This window comes from Chiloscyllium punctatum, chromosome 20, assembly GCF_047496795.1.
Source record: "Chiloscyllium punctatum isolate Juve2018m chromosome 20, sChiPun1.3, whole genome shotgun sequence".
NCBI classification, from domain to species: Eukaryota; Metazoa; Chordata; class Chondrichthyes; order Orectolobiformes; family Hemiscylliidae; genus Chiloscyllium; species Chiloscyllium punctatum.
In genome coordinates this window covers 15,509,459-15,525,297 of record NC_092758.1, presented here as the reverse complement: position 1 = coordinate 15,525,297, position 15,839 = coordinate 15,509,459, and the positions used below count along the sequence as shown (strand labels likewise).

Genomic DNA, 15,839 nt, shown 5'->3' with positions numbered 1-15,839 from the left:
GATGGGACGTAGGGATCGCTGGCAGGGCCAGCATATATTAGATTAGATTAGATTACTTACAGTGTGGAAACAGGCCCTTCGGCCCAACAAGTCCACACCGGCCCGCCGAAGCGCAACCCACCCATACCCCTACATCTACCCCTACCTAACACTACGGGCAATTTAGCATGGCCAATTCACCTGACCTGCACATCTTTGGACTGTGGGAGGAAACTGGAGCACCCAGAGGAAACCCACGCAGACACGGGGAGAACGTGCAAACTCCACACAGTCAGTCGCCTGAGGCGGGAATTGAACCCGGGTCTCTGGCGCTGTGAGGCAGCAGTGCTAACCACTGTGCCTTCCCCTGATTACCCCTTGTGCTAAGTGGCTTTCTAGGCCATTTTATTTAACAGACAGCCACATTGCTGTGGGTCTGGAGCCACATATAAGCTAGACCAGGTAAAGATGATAGTTTTCCTTCCCTGAAGGCTATTGGTGAATCAGGTGGGCTTGTGTAACAACCTGTGAAAATTTCCTGGTTGTTATTACTGAAACTAGTTTGCAAATCCAGAGTTTATGAAATTAGATCGTGCAATTTGAACTTCATCCCCAGAATACCAACCTTGTCCTATGGATTACAATTCCAGTGATCTTACAATTATGTCACTGTCTGCCTAAAAATAATGGTAAGCAGTCAAAGCGTGATGGAGCTAACATTCTACTCCTGGATTTCTGATGATGATTGAACTATTTCATGGAATGTTGTCCAGTCTCCACCAACATCCATATTCTGAACATGAAACCTTTAACCCATTGGTGACCCCTTGCTAATCACATTTCAAATCTTAATGTATTCCTTTTGTTGGTCTCACCTGACAGATTTCAGCTCCCTCATGGTATTATATACAAGAGAGAATGACTAGACTGTGCTTTCCTTGCCCCCAGCACTATTGGACTAGTTTTGAGGTGGTAATCTTCTGGTCTTATTACAATAAGCCAAAGATTCTCACCCTATTAAACTATGTGTGTTGGTTTCAAACTTATGCTGGGGCCATCCAGCAGACCTGAGTTATACTGTGAGCTGTTGCATGTTAATATTGTCAATGCTGTGACAATTTAGCAGGTCAGTATTTTTTAATCACCCTGTTTAGATGCACATACCATGGGAAGAGTGCAACAGAGGTTCACTTGTCAGTTTGCCGGATTTTCTAAAGAAGTGAGGTTGAAGAAGTGAGCCTGTACTTTCCAGAGAGTCACACAATGAGAACTGACTGCACTGAGCCACACAGAAGTCTTACAGAGCATGAGAAAGTGGATGGAAATAAGATGTTTCTCTTTGCAGGTGAGTCTAGAACCAGAGGCATAGAGTGAGGAGCAGGCCACTGAGGACTGGGATGAGGAATAATTTCTTCACTCAGAGGTTTATAAATCTTTGGAATTTTTTACCCCAGAGGGGTGAGGGACCTCAATCATTGAGCACATTAAAGACTAATGACATCAAGGGATATAGTGGGAGCTAGTGTGGGAAAATGGCAATGAGCAGGCTGAATGTTGGAGCAGGCTCGATGGGCTGAATGGCCTACTCCAGTTCCTATGTTCTGCAGAGCCAATATAGGTCAGCAGAAATTGGGGGTGATGGGTGAATACACCCTTAAAATAGGTCAGGATACTGGTGGCAGAGCACTGAAGAAGCCAAAGGCTACAGAGGGTGTAGGGTCAGAAGGAGTCAAGGGTTGATAACATCCTGATGGGCTAACACTTTTATATGGGGTGTATTGTGAAAATACTGGCTGAATTTATCACTTCTCTCACCAGTGGCATGGATTGCAGTCAGACGGCCTATCTGAGTCCTGGGTTCATACTGTCAGCTTTGGGTGACATGATGGTTCAGTGGTTAGCACTGCTACCTCACAGCGTGAGGGACCCAGGTTCAATTCCAGCCTCGGGTGACTGTCTATGTGGAGTTTGCACATTCTCTCTGTGTTTTGTGGGTTCCTCTGGGTGCTCCAGTTTCCTCCCACAGTCTGAAGATGTACAACTTAGGTGGATTGGCCATGCCAAATTGATCATAGTGTTCATGAATGTGTAGATTAGATGTATTAGACAGAGGAAGTGCAGGGATAGGGTAGGGGAATGGGTCTTTGGAGGGTCGGTGTGGACTTGTTGGGCTGAAAGGCCTGTTTCCACACCTTTGTGATTCTATGAGAAGTGGATCAAGTTTCAGTTCTAAAACATGTATCAACATCAACAACAACATCAACTCTTACGTGGAGAATTTTAATGAGTAAATGAAGTTGGTAAGGTCAAAGAGGATAAATTATTTCCTCTGGGAGGGAGAGATCAGGATAAGGAGATATAATGTTAATATTTGAACCAGGTCATCCAGGAATGATGATAGCAAACAATTCCTCATACCAAGGATACACCAAATCTGGAACTCTTGCCCTCAAAATGCTCTCGAAACTGGGAGATCAAATGAAAACTTTAAATCTAAAATGGATTGATTTTGGAAATGAAAACAGAAACTGCTAGAAATACTCAGCAGCTCTGGTAGCATCTGGCAAGAGAAATAGGGTTAATGTATCTGGTCAATAACCTTTCAGTAGAACACATTGACCTGAGAGTTAACTTTATTTCTCTCTCCAGATGCTGGCTGAGCATTTCCAAAATCTTCAGAGTATTTTGCCTTCGGATTTCCATCATCTCCAATATTTCGCTTGCTTTTTTTTGCATGGGACGTGTGCATTGTTGGTACAGACATGTTGGTCGCTCCTACTTGTCTTTGAACTGAATGGCTTGCCAGGCTGGCCATTTTGGATGTATTTTTAACAGCCAACAACATTGCTGTGGCTCTGGAGTCATGTGTATGTCAGAGGGGGTAAGAACGTCAGATTTCCTTCCTTAAAGGGCATTAGTAATCCAAGTTTTCTTCTAATGATAGCCGTCATGCTAATGGAATGTTGGCCTTATTTCAAAGGGGTAGGAGTATAAGAGTAGGGAAGTCTTACTGCAACAGTACATGGTGCTGGTGAGATTATAACTGAAGTACTGTGAGCAGTTTTGGTCCCCTTATTTAAGGAAAGATATTACTTCACTGGAAGCAGTTCACAGAAGGTTCACTAGGATGATCCTTGGTGTGGAGGGATTGTCTTATGAGCAAAGGCTAATTCGGTTGGGACTCTGTTCACTGGCATTTCGAAGAATGAGAGGTGATCTCATTGAAGCATACAGGATTCTTAACAGCCTTGACAGGATAAATGTTGAGAGGCTAGGGCCAGATGGCATAGTGTCAGAATAAAGAGACACCAATTTAAGACTGAGGTGAGGAGGAATTTCTTCCTTGGAGTGTTTTGAATCTTTGGAACTCCTTACCACAGAGAGCTATGGGGGCATAGTCCTTGTCTATATCTGAGGCTGACATAGATTCTTGACCAGTAGGAGAATCAAGGGCTACAGGGGACAGGCAGAGAAGTGGACATGAGAAATGTCAGATCAGCCATGATCCTATTAAATGGCCGGGCAGGCATGAGGGACTGAATGGCCTACTCCAGTTCCTTGTCTTATGTTTATAAGGTACTATATTGGTTTTATATTCCAGATTTATTAACTGAATGTAAGTTTCAGCAGCAGCTGTGAGGAAATGTGAACATGTGCCCCAAAAGCATTTGTCTATCCCTCTGGCTTACTAGGTGAAAGTGAGGACTGCAGATGCTGGAGATTAGAGTCGAGAGTGTGGTGCTGGAAAAGCCTGCTATGCTCCTCTGGCTTACTAGACCAACAACATACCCACTACATCACCACATCCTCAACATTGGATGTGTGAGTGATTTTTGTGGGGTAATGATATTGAAGGTTGTGGAACCAAGGCAGGTATGTAGAGCTAGGATATAGATCAGGTGTAGACTCAGTGAACAGCAGAACAGCTTCAAGTGGTTGAATGCTCCTTCTGTTTCTTTGATTCTTGGAACCTCTGAGACCTCTCAACCCTCCACAGAAGTCGCCACATGGACCGACTATGGAAAGGACACCACAGGAAAAAAGGAGGTCATTCAGCCCGTTGAGCTCACTCTGTTGCTCGGTGAGATTTTGTCTAGTCTTTATTTCTTTCTGGGTTCCACATACAGAAATATGGGAAGTTATTATGGTTCACTCAGCTACCCATTCACACTCAGCATAGCAACACTTACTAAGATCGTTGTTACAAAATATGTTCGATTCTGGATGCCACTGGTGTCATTGCCAGTTTGATGGTCCCCTGTTGTTGCAACAAACTTGTCATCTTCATTCCAATAGCCGATCTGTAAAAAGCAGTATTAATGAGCATGTTCCATTCCAAGTCATTCACCATCCTGATGAAAAGATATATCACCATTCCTTTACTGTCGCTGGGTCAAACTCCTGTAAACCCCTCCCCTGTGATCCTACCTACAGTAAATGTAAAACAGCAGTTAAAGAAGGCAGCTCACCACCGCCTTCTCCACAACACTCAGGGATAAGCAACAGTTGATGTTTTGGATCTTGTAGGGCACAGGCCTCTGAGGGGAGTATAGCACTGATGGTCAGGTTTCAGGTACCATGACGAGCTGTACGTTAATGAGGGGGTATGTCAGGTTTGATTATAATTGGGAATTGTCGAAGACTGGGGAACAGTACGACTTTTCTGTGGGGGTCAGTGAGCCACCAGGATGGTGTGTTGCCTCCCTAGTGCCAGGGCCAAGGATGGGTCTGAGAGGGTGCAGGATATTCTGAAAGGGGAGAGTGACCAGTAGGAGGTTGTTGTGTACCTTAGTACTAATGACATCAGTCGAGAAAGGGATGAAGTTCTGTGGAGAGAATATAGGAAATTAATCAGGAGGTTAAAAGGTAGGCACCTCGAGGCACCTACTAGACATGCTAGTGACAGTAGGAATGGGAGGATAAAGGAGATGAATGCACAGCTGAGAAGTAGGTGCAGGGCTGAAAATGTGTTGCTGGAAAAGCGCACCAGGTCAGGCAGCATCCAAGGAGCAGGAGAATCGACGTTTCGGGCATGAGCCCTTCTTCAGGGCTGCGCTTTTCCAGCAACACATTTTCAGCTCTGATCTCCAGCATCTGCAGTCCTCACTTTCTCCTCGAAGTTGGTGCAGGGGGCAAGGATTCACATTTTCGAAACATTGGGATCTCTTCAGAGAGAGAAATGACCTGTATAAGAGGGATGAACTAGGCGGACTGCAGATGCTGGAGTACCAGAGTTGAAAAATGTGGTGCTGGAAAAACACAGCAGGCCAGGCAGCATCTGAGGAGCAGGAGAATCAACGTTTTGGGCATAAGAGTTCTGGGATACACTGATCAGGTCCTGGAGATTTATCTACCTTTTTGGATTTTAAGATCTCCAACACTTCCTCTTCTGGCAGCTCATTCCATACACTTACCACATTCTATATGAAAACGTTGCCCCTTAGGTTACTTTTATATCTTTCCCCTCTTACCCTACACCTATGCCTTCTAGCTCTGGACTCCCCCATCCCAGGGAAAAGACTTTGTCCATTTATCCTATCCACGCCCCTCATAATTTTGTAAACCTCTATAAAGTCACCCCTCAGCCTCCGACGCTCCACGGAAAACAGCCCCAGCCTGTTCAGCCTCTCCCTATAGCTCAAATCCTCCAACCCTAGCAACATCCTTGTAAATCTTTTCTGAACCCTTTCAAGTTTCACAACATCTTTCCAATAGGAAGGAGACCAGAATTGCATGCAATATTCCAACAGTGGCCTAACCAATGTCCTGTACAGCCGCAACATGACCTCCCAACTCCTGTACTCAATACTTTAACCAATACAGGAAAGCACACCAAATGCCTTCTTCACTATCCTATTTACCTGCAACTCCACTTTCAAGGAGCTATGAACCTGCACTCCAAGGTCTCTTTGTTCCGCAACACTCCCTAGGACCTTACCATTGTTCCTTGGATGCTGCCTGAACTGCTGTGCTCTTCCAGCACCACTAATCCAGAATCTGGTTTCCAGCATCTGCAGTCATTGTTTTTACCTTATCATTAAGTGTATAAGTCCTGCTAAGATTTGCTTGCCCAAAATGCAGCACCTCACATTTATCTGAATTAAACTCCATCTGCCACTTCTCAGCCCATTGGCCCATCTGATCAAGATCCTGGTGTAATCTGAGGTAACCTTCTTCGCTGTCCACTACACCTCCAACTTTGGTGTCATCTGCAAACTTACTAACTGTACCTCTTATGCTCGTATCCAAATCATTTATGTAAATGACAAAAAGTAGAGGACCCAGCACTGATCCTTGTGGCACTCCACTGGTCACAGGCCTTTAATCTGAAAAACAACCCTCCACCACCACCCTCTGTCTTCCACCTTTGAGCCAGTTCTGTATCCAAATGTTCTGTATCCAAATTCTCCCCGTGTCTGCGTGGGTTTCCTCCGGGTGCTCCGGTTTCCTCCCACAGTCCAAAGATGTGCACGTCAGGTGAATTGGCCATACTAAAATTGCCTGTAGTGTTAGGTAAAGGGGTAAATGTACGGGAATGGGTGGGTTACGCTTCGGCGGGGCGGTGTGGACTTGTTGGGCCGAAGGGCCTGTTTCCACACTGTAAGTAATCTAATCTAATCTAATCTATCGATGTTACAAATATCTCAATAAGTGGCCCAGCAATCATTTCTCTAGCTTCCCACAGAGTTCTAGGGTGCACCTGACTAGGTCTTGTGGAGTTATCCACCTTTATGTATTTCAAGACATCAATTTTTCATGGTGTCACCATCTATTTCTCTACATTCTATATCTTCCATATTCTTTTCCACAGTAAATACTGATATAAAATACTCGTTTACTATCTCCCCCATTTTCTGCGGCTCCACACAAAGGCCGCCTTGCTGATCTTTGAGGGGCCCTATTCTCTCCCTCGTTACCCTTTTGTCCTTAATATATTTGTAAAAACCCTTTGGATTCTCCTTAATTCTATTTGCCAAAGCTATCTCATGTCCCCTTTTTGCCTTCTTGATTTCCTTCTTAAGTATACTCCTACTGCCTTTATAGTCTTCTAAGGATTCACTTACTTGGATGCTGCCTGAACTGCTGTGCTTTTCCAGCACCACTAATCCAGAATCTGGTTTCCAGCATCTGCAGTCATTGTTTTTACCTTGATCTATCCTGTCTATGCTTCCTTCTTTTTCTTAACCAAACCCTCAATTTCTTTAGGCATTCCCTATACCTATCAGCCTTTCCTTTTCTCGTTATCTCATTTCTGAAGGCTTCCCATTTTCCAGCTGTTCCTTTACCTGCGAAAATCTGCCCCCAATCAGCTTTTGAAAGATCTTGCCTAATACCGTCAAAATTGGCCTTTCTCCAATTTAGAACTTCAACTTTTAGATGGGGCGTTGATCAGATGGGCAGATGGGCCAAGGAATGGCAGATGGAGTTTAATTTAGATAAAAGCGAAACACTGCATTTTGGTGAGGCAAATCAGAGCAGGACTTAAACAGTTAATGATCGGGCCCTGGGGGGTGTTGCTGAACAAAGAGACTTAGAGGTGCAGGTGCTAATTCCTTGAAAGTGGAATGGCAGGTTGACAGGGTGGTGAAGAAGGCATTGGAATGCTTGGCTTCATTGGCCAGAACACTGAGTATCAGAATTGGGTTGCATTATTATGGCTATACAGGACATTGGTGAGGCCACTGTTACAATACTGTGCACAATTCTGGTCACCTTTCTACAGGAAGGATGTTGTTAAACTTGAGAGGGTGCAGAAATGATTTACAAAGATGTTGTCGGCTTCGAGTTATAGGGAGAGGGTGAATAGGCTGGGGCTTTCTTGCCTGAAGCATCAGAGGCTGAAGGGTAACCTTATGGAGGCTTATAAAATCATGAGGGGCATGGACAGGGTGAATAGCCAAGGTCTTTTTCCTAAGTTAAGGAGTTCAAAACTAAAGGGCAAAGATTTAAGGCGAGAGTGGAGACATTTAAAAAAAGGAGCCAAGGGCAACTTTTTCACACAGAGTGTGGTGCATGTATGGAAAGAGCTTCCAGACGAGGTGGTGGATGTGGGTACAATTACAACATTTAAAAGGAAGGGGGTTTTGAGGTGTAGGGCTAAATGCTGGCAAATGGAACTAGGTCAGATTGGGATGTCTGATTGGTGCAGAGGAACTAGATTGAAGAGTTTGTTTCTGGGCTGTGACTCTATGACTATCCATATTGTGACAAGTCAGTCTTATCCATCCAGTTTCTCGCTGTACCTGTCAGTTGACCTACCAACTTCAACATATACTTCAACCACTTCTCCACACATCCCTCAATCACACCTACCATGCTGCTCAACATGTCCTCTCCACCCAACTGGATAGTTAGAGGGTGTAGGCTGGGAGGGTGTTTGGTTAATGTTTCTGGGAGGTACTGTGGGAGTATGGATGGACTGGAGGAATGGATGGTTACAAGTGATTTGGAAGGAGTGGTTATAGGTGGTTTGGGGTGTATACGTGGACTCGGGGTTTATAGGTTGTTTGGTGGCATAAGTTTGATTAGACTACTTACTTACAGTGCGGAAACAGGCCTTTCGGCCCAACAAGTCCACACCAACCCGCCGAAGCGCAACCTATCCAGGCCCATTCCCCTACATTTCCCCCTTCACCTAACACTATGGGCAATTTAGCACGGCCAATTCACCTAATCTGCACATCTTTGGACTGTGGGAGCACCCGGAGGAAACCCACACAGACACAGGGAGAATGTGCAAACTCCACACAGTCAGTTGCCTGAGGCGGGAATTGAATCTGGGTCTCTGGCACTTTGAGGCATCAGTGCTAACCACTGTGCCACCGTGCCGCCCACTTTGGGAGGGCTACAGGTGACTTGAGAGCATAGGAGGCTTGGGGAGTTACAGTTGGATTGGGGGTATAGGTGGCTTTGGGAGAATAGGTGGTAGGGGGGTATCGGTGGTTTGAGGGGGTTACAGGTGGACTGTAGGTAGCAGTGGTTTGGAGGCTTATAGGTCATAGGGTATAGGTGGCTTGGGTTTGGAGGCTCGGCAGCTTGGATTCATAAAAGGTTTGGGGTACTGGTGGTTTGGGGATAGTGATTTGGGGGTATAACTAATTTGGATATTTGGTTGGCATGGAGGATTGGGGTTGGACAGCAGATGGTTTGGGGTATAGCTGGTTGGAGACTGGGGACTTGGAGATACAGGTGGTGTGGGGTTACAGGTGGGATGGGGTAGTATTGGGCTACAGCTGATTTGGGAGTATAGGTGGTCTATTGTATTGGGAATTAACAAGGTGGATACAGGTTGTCGCCGATATTTGTGGTGATGGGCTGTATTGAAGGCACTGTACAACATTCACTTACCTTTCTAATTCCATCACTTTTCAGCTCCAACACATTGACGGTGTAGTTGGTCCGATGTCCAAATTCATTAAACTGAATGTTCCCAGTTAATCCGTCACTACGAACCTGCAACTCAGCCAGACAGAAACCACATTTCAGCATGTAGGGAGAGCTTTGCGCTGTTTCTAAACCTGTGCTGTACCTACCCTGGGAATGTTTGTTGGGATAGTGCAGACGAATCTTTACTTTGTATCCACCCCCATGCTATGCATGTCCTGGGAAGATTAATGGGGACAGTGAAGAAGGGGCTTTACTCTATATCCAACCCTGTGCTGTACCTGTCTGGGAAGTGTTTGATGGGGACAGTGAGAAGGGAGCTTTACTCTGTATCTAACCCTGTGCTGTACCTAACCCTGTGCTGTACCTGTCTGGGACAGGGTAGAGAAATCCTTGGGAGCTTCTCCATCATGATGCTGTACCTGCTGTAAGGCTCGTTGAATGTCTATCCCTTGACCCCATGGTACAGCAGGGTTTGCCAAACAGTCTCCCGCGTTTCCTCTCCGGGAGATGTCGATCCGTGTCTTGCGTAGGTACTTGAAAGCTTCAGACAGCACGAGCACTCCATCGAAGGTCATAGCTGACGTATACTGTAGGAGAGGAAAGGGAAATGGACTGTGAGTGAGATCCTGTCTGAGAACTGGGACGTAAATACGAGGTGTCACAGGATAAATGAGAGGCTGACAGGGTGCGAACAGTGAGCTGCTGAAACCGTCAAATGACTTGAAAGGTTAAGTCTCTGGCTGGCAGTTTAATCTGACAGGGAAATGTGATGCCAGACATGTCTGACCCTCTCTGAACGCCATAAGCTTGGGTAACTGCTGTCAGCAGGCAGGACCCAGTGAGCTACAAACTTGAACATTAATAGCATGACTTAGAAAAGAGTTGATTTAAGAGACACTTTCCACTCACTCCCCTGTCTCACTAACAGCAGTTGGAATTGGCCCAAGAAGGGGAATAACATTCTCTATTCAGAAGTCATATGACACCAGGTTATAGTCCAACAGATTTATTTAAAATCACAAGGTTTCGGAGCAGTGCTCCTTCTTCAGGTGAAGCGAAGGGAGGTACACAGGCACAGAATGTATAGGTGGAGGGATAATGTCAAGATAATTCCAAGTAATTAAGAGAGTCAAGAAATAAGTACAATCCTCTCTGACTCCATGTTACTCCTCCTACTCCACCTTCAACAGGCATCTCTTCACTGGAATCACTGATTTCCCCACCCGCTGGTCCACAGTGCTGACAAGTGCCAGTATATGCGAGGGATCTTTTTTATCTTGTGATGGAAATGCTACTGAAAGTCTGAGCCAGGTTCTCTTAGGAATTCCCTAGCCCATGGAGCTGTAAACTCTGTCATTAAGCATGTTCAAGACTACATGCAGTCTGTATAATGAGGCATAAAAGGATGTGGGGTTAGGGTGAACAGCATGTGCATAGTCCCTCAGAGCAAGGATGATGTTCACTCATGGTGAGATTATGTGTGCAGGGACTTTTAACATGGGGATATTAGAGCACTATCACTACTACATAGCTCTCATTAACTGGGTAACTCTCTCATTCTTACTGCCTGCCAGGAAGATTTTATAGATTGGCAATTAACCTGTTTGGCACAATCCTTCCAACGCTATAAAATAGGGAGTGGGACTTGAACCTTAAGCTCCAAAGAAAGTGTCGCTCACAGCATCAAGGAATTCCTTTGCAGAAAATGGAGTTGAAATCAAAGACCAGCCTCTATCTTAATGAATAGCAGAGCTGGACCAAGGGGCCAAATGGAGGGCACCACTTCCCATTTCTTATGCTCCTGTTATCAGTGGCTCTGAGATGTCGCCACACTAATCTCACTGAGTTGGATGGACTCAGTTACTGTATGTTCCCAAGGTGGGAAGAATAATTTCAACAGCATACTAAAACCTCCTACCTTCAGTTTATGTCCTTCAATTCCTTGATACTCTTTGCCATCTAGTTTTTTCCAGCGCTGAAGGAATTTTGATACTTGAGCACTGTCGGGCCGCACAATCTGAAACCCAGTCACATTTGCTCCTGCATGCTGGAATTTATCCAGATCCATGTCAAGGAAACCCTTCGATACAAACCAAAACAGAAAGATGCAGATTATCAGCATCAGATAGGGGCCCTAAATCTGTTCAATTCTTAAATTGACTACATTAATTTCCCTGGGATTCAGGGTTAGTCTCCCCTGATTGAACTGGGATTCAGGGCTGGTCACCCACTGAGACTGAGCTGGGATTCAGGGCTGGTCACCCACTGAGACTGAGCTGGGATTCAGGGCTGTTCACCCATTGAGACTGAGCTGGGATTCAGGGCTGGTCACCCACTGAGACTGAGCTGGGATTCGGGGCTGGTCACCCACTGAGACTGAGCTAGGATTCGGGGCTGGTCACCCATTGAGACTGAGCTGGATTCAGGACTAGTTGTAAACTTACCAGACTTGCGAAGATGTACTGATAACCTCGGATGTGCTTTCCAATGCTTATGATCTGTAAAACACAGAGAATACAACATTTTTTTAACCAGCTCAAGTGGCTTGTCCCATGTGATATTTAAAGTGTTTATTTTCTCACTCAGGTCGGATCTTTGGTCTATGATTTTTCTGTCCCCAAACAAAGTGGAGCCAGGGTCATTGACTACAGTTAAGGTTGAGTTGGACAGATCACTGATTGACAAGGCTGTCACTGATTCATGGTGAAGTGAAGATCGGGCCACAATCTGCAGTCACAGGCTTGTCTAGTGGTAGAATGTGCTCAAGATGCTGAATGTCAGTGTCTGGCCAATGTTGGTTTCTCATCCCCAGCTGCCTTGGGAAGGTGCATGGGGAACTACCTTCCTGCACTGCAGCAGTCCATTTGGTGTGGATTCACACAGCAGTGCTGTTGGGAATTGAGTTCCAGCGTTTTGAGTCAGTTACACTGAAGGAACAGCGATATATTTCGTAATCAGGAGAATGCGTGGCTTGGAGGGGAACTTACAGATGGTGGTTGCAGAGAACAGTAAAGCACAGAAACAGGCCCCTCGGCCCAGCAAGCCTGTGTTGACAAGTGATGTTTTTTCTAAACCAAAATCCTATCGCCTTCTGATAGTCGATAACTGTCTATTTCCTGTCCATTCACATATCTGTCATTGCTATTGTAACCACTTCCTCTGGCCGTGCATTCCAGGCACTTACCACCAAGAGTACTTGCCTCTCACATCTCCTTTAAACTTACCCCCCTTTATCTTAAACATATGTCCCCTAATAATTGACATTTCTTTCTGAGGAAAAATACTCCAACTATTCATGCCTCTCAATATTGTACACTTCTATCAGGTCTCCCCTCACCTTCCAACATTCAAGTGAAAACAAACCAAGTTTGTCCAATCTCTCCTTGTAGCTAACACCCTCCAAACCAAGGAACATCCTGGTCAACTGTTTCTGTATCCTTTCTAAAGCCTCCACATCCTTCTGGTGGTGTGGCGGCCAGAACAATGCACAATATTCCAAATATGGCCTAAGTGAAGTTCAGTACAGTTTCAACATGGCTCGCCAATATTTGTATTCTATGTTCTAACTGATGAAGGTAAACATGCCAATTGCCATCTGTTTAGTTTGGGAAACTTGGTCGGCATGGATGAGTTGGACTGAAGGGTTTGTTTCCATGTTGTATGACTCTATGGCCTTTAAAGGATTTACACATGGCAAATATGGATTTCCCATCAAACTGCCACTCCCTAATCTACATTCCCCAGTTCCTGCCTAACGTTATGGTAGTTTGTCTTCCTGAAGTTTAGTACTTTCATCCAAGAACTACTTTTATTCTAATCCAAGAATAATTTAAAACTTTAAAAAATTATGGTCACTGTTCCCAAAATGCTCCCCCCGTGAAACTTTTATCACGGGCTCATTTCCCAATACTAAGTCTAGTATGGCCCCTTCCTGAGTTGGACTATTTGCTTCAAAAAACTATCTTGGACACACCTAGCCAATTGCCACCATCCAAACCCCTGGCACTGAGCAAGTCCCAGTCAGTATAGGGGGAAGTTAAAATCACCGACATCAACTCTGTTGTTTTTACATTTTTCATCATCTGTCCACCATATTTGTTCATCTACCACCCGCTGGCTGTTGGGACGCCTGTCGTACAACACCATAAAGTGATCGCACCCTTCCTATTCCTGAGCTCTACCAATATGGCCTCAGTGGGTGAACTTTCCAAGGTGTCCTGGCTCAGTACAGCTGTGATATTTTCCCTGATCAGTAACATGACTCCTTCACCTCTTTTACATCCCTCTCTACCTTACCTGAAAGATCTAACTTCTGAAATGTTAAGCTGCCAGTCTTGTCCCTCTCTCAAACAAGTGTCTGCAATAGCTTGTACTAATCCAAGCTCTAAGTTCACCTGCCTTACCTATCATACTCCTCACATCAATATAATGCAGTTCAGACTGTCCATTCCACCATGTTCAGTAACCTCCCCGTGTCAACTCTTCCTCCTAGTCTTACTGGCCTTAGTCTCTGGCTCCTCTTCAGTCATTTTATTTGCTGACCTACTGCTCTCGTTCCCACCCTTCTGCTACATTAGTTTAAACCCTCCTGAGTGACATTGGCAAACCTCCTTGCCAGGATATTGGTCCCTCTCCAGTTTAGGTGCAATCACATAGTGTTCCCATGTGCTTGCTGTCTTCATCCATCAAGTGTAGTTGTGATTTGGAATGTCCAATCCAAAGAACTTTGATAAATTTCTGCAGTGCATCTTGTAGATGGAACACACTGCTGCCACTGCGCACGAATGTGGGATGGTAATGAACAATGAAGATGGCAGTCAAGCGGCTACTTTGGCCTGACTGGTTTTGAACTTTTTTTGAGTGCTGTTGGAGCTGCACTCATCCAAGCAACTGCAGGACATTCCATCACACCGTTAATTTATCCATTTTAAATGGTATGTTTTGAGAAGTCAGGAGGTGAATGAATTGCCATAGAATTCATAGAGTCTGACCTGCTCTTACAGATACACAATTTATGTGGCTCATCCATAGTTTCTGGTCAGTGTTAGTAACAGCAGGGATGTTGATAGTAGGGGATTCAGTGATGGTTGGTTTCTGAATACCATAAAGAGATGGTTGGATTCTGTATTGCTGCAGATGACCATTGCTTGGTACTTGTGTGCAGTGAATATTACTTTTCCCACTAATCAATGCAAGATTAAGGTTATTCAGCTTCTCCTCCATTTAGACATTTTGCCAACGTCTAATTCTTCTGTGAGAAAATATTCACTGTTTGTTGCAGGAGAAAGAGCAAACCTCTGAAACATCATGTTCTGATCCAAGAGCTTCACCCCATCCCTGATAAATCTGTACCTCCAGAAAATGGAACTAAAGGTCAGCTTTAAGGAGGGGTTAATGGGGAGCTGGGTGAAATGAGCTGAACTACTCAATGGGATAGTTCCAAAGCTCACTGACATCATCTATTAAAACTGAAACCAAGAAACAGGACTGACTGCGATGTGAGAGCATTATAGCCACAAAGGATTGAACAAAACACGAGTAAAACTCTGGGAGCCTGACTGTTAGAGAGACCAGCTCATCTCCCACTGTGATATTTCCCTCTAAATGGAGCACTCCTTTCCTACTAATTCACAGAAGCAGGGATAACCTTGCTCTTGCCCCAAGTTTTCAATAGATCGTTACTCTTCACTTTCAACTACCACGTGGAGAACAACATTGTGCCTTATCAAACTACAATTGCTAATAATAACCTCTTTGTGAAAAATACTATTTTTTTTTTGTCATGCAGCGCCAACACTGGTGGCAAATACAAAGTCCAGATTGGTTTCCACAGAAAGGTTCCCATTATGAAATAGGCACCACAGAAAGATTGAGAATGAAACTGGACAGAATTTTTAAGGATGCGTCTTGTCCTGGTTCAATTGGTTTCACTTTTTTAAACCAGCTCCACTTGATGGCACCTGAGTTTCAATACTGGATGGCTCCACATTTTCCCAAGCACCTCAACTGGCACCCCCGCTTCCAGTAGGTGGAAACGGACAATAGGAGGAGGAGTAGGCCATTCAGCTCTTCAAACCTCCTCCACCATTCAATATGATCATGGCTGATCATCCACCTCAGTCCCTGGTTCCCACATTCTCCTGCATACCATTTGATCCCTTAAGCCCTAAGAACTATATCGAACTCCTCCCTAAAAACATCAGAGTTTTGGCCACAACCGATTTCTGTGGCAAAGAATTCTGTGGCAAAGATGTGCCACTTGTGGAAATTTCTCATTTCCATCCTAGCTCAGGAGAAGGTACTTGGTCTAGGTAATCACTACAAAACCAATGTATTGGGTTCTTTCCGTATTTAAATAACCATTATATCTGGATGGGATTCTCTGAATGCAGCCACCAATAACACCAAGTCCTCAAGAGAATGACAGAGAGGCTCCAAAGTGACAATTTCAGACTACAATACAGCTGCTAAGA

The 15,839-nt window shown here is 44.8% G+C and overlaps 1 protein-coding gene across 5 annotated transcripts in view; it reads right to left on the bottom strand.

Moving 5' to 3' along the window:
* LOC140491916 (glutamate receptor 1-like) overlaps nt 1–15,839 on the bottom strand; it is a 214,296-nt gene that overhangs the window by 118,487 nt on the left and 79,970 nt on the right. For all 5 annotated transcript variants that reach the window (XM_072590387.1, XM_072590383.1, XM_072590384.1 and 2 more), the window contains exons 5-9: nt 11,811–11,864; nt 11,285–11,446; nt 9,786–9,953; nt 9,328–9,432; nt 4,170–4,280 (exon numbers count right to left, since the gene is read on the bottom strand). In XM_072590387.1, coding sequence (XP_072446488.1) covers nt 4,170–4,280; nt 9,328–9,432; nt 9,786–9,953; nt 11,285–11,446; nt 11,811–11,864 — 600 coding nt within the window. The remainder of the gene's footprint in view (nt 1–4,169; nt 4,281–9,327; nt 9,433–9,785; nt 9,954–11,284; nt 11,447–11,810; nt 11,865–15,839) is intronic.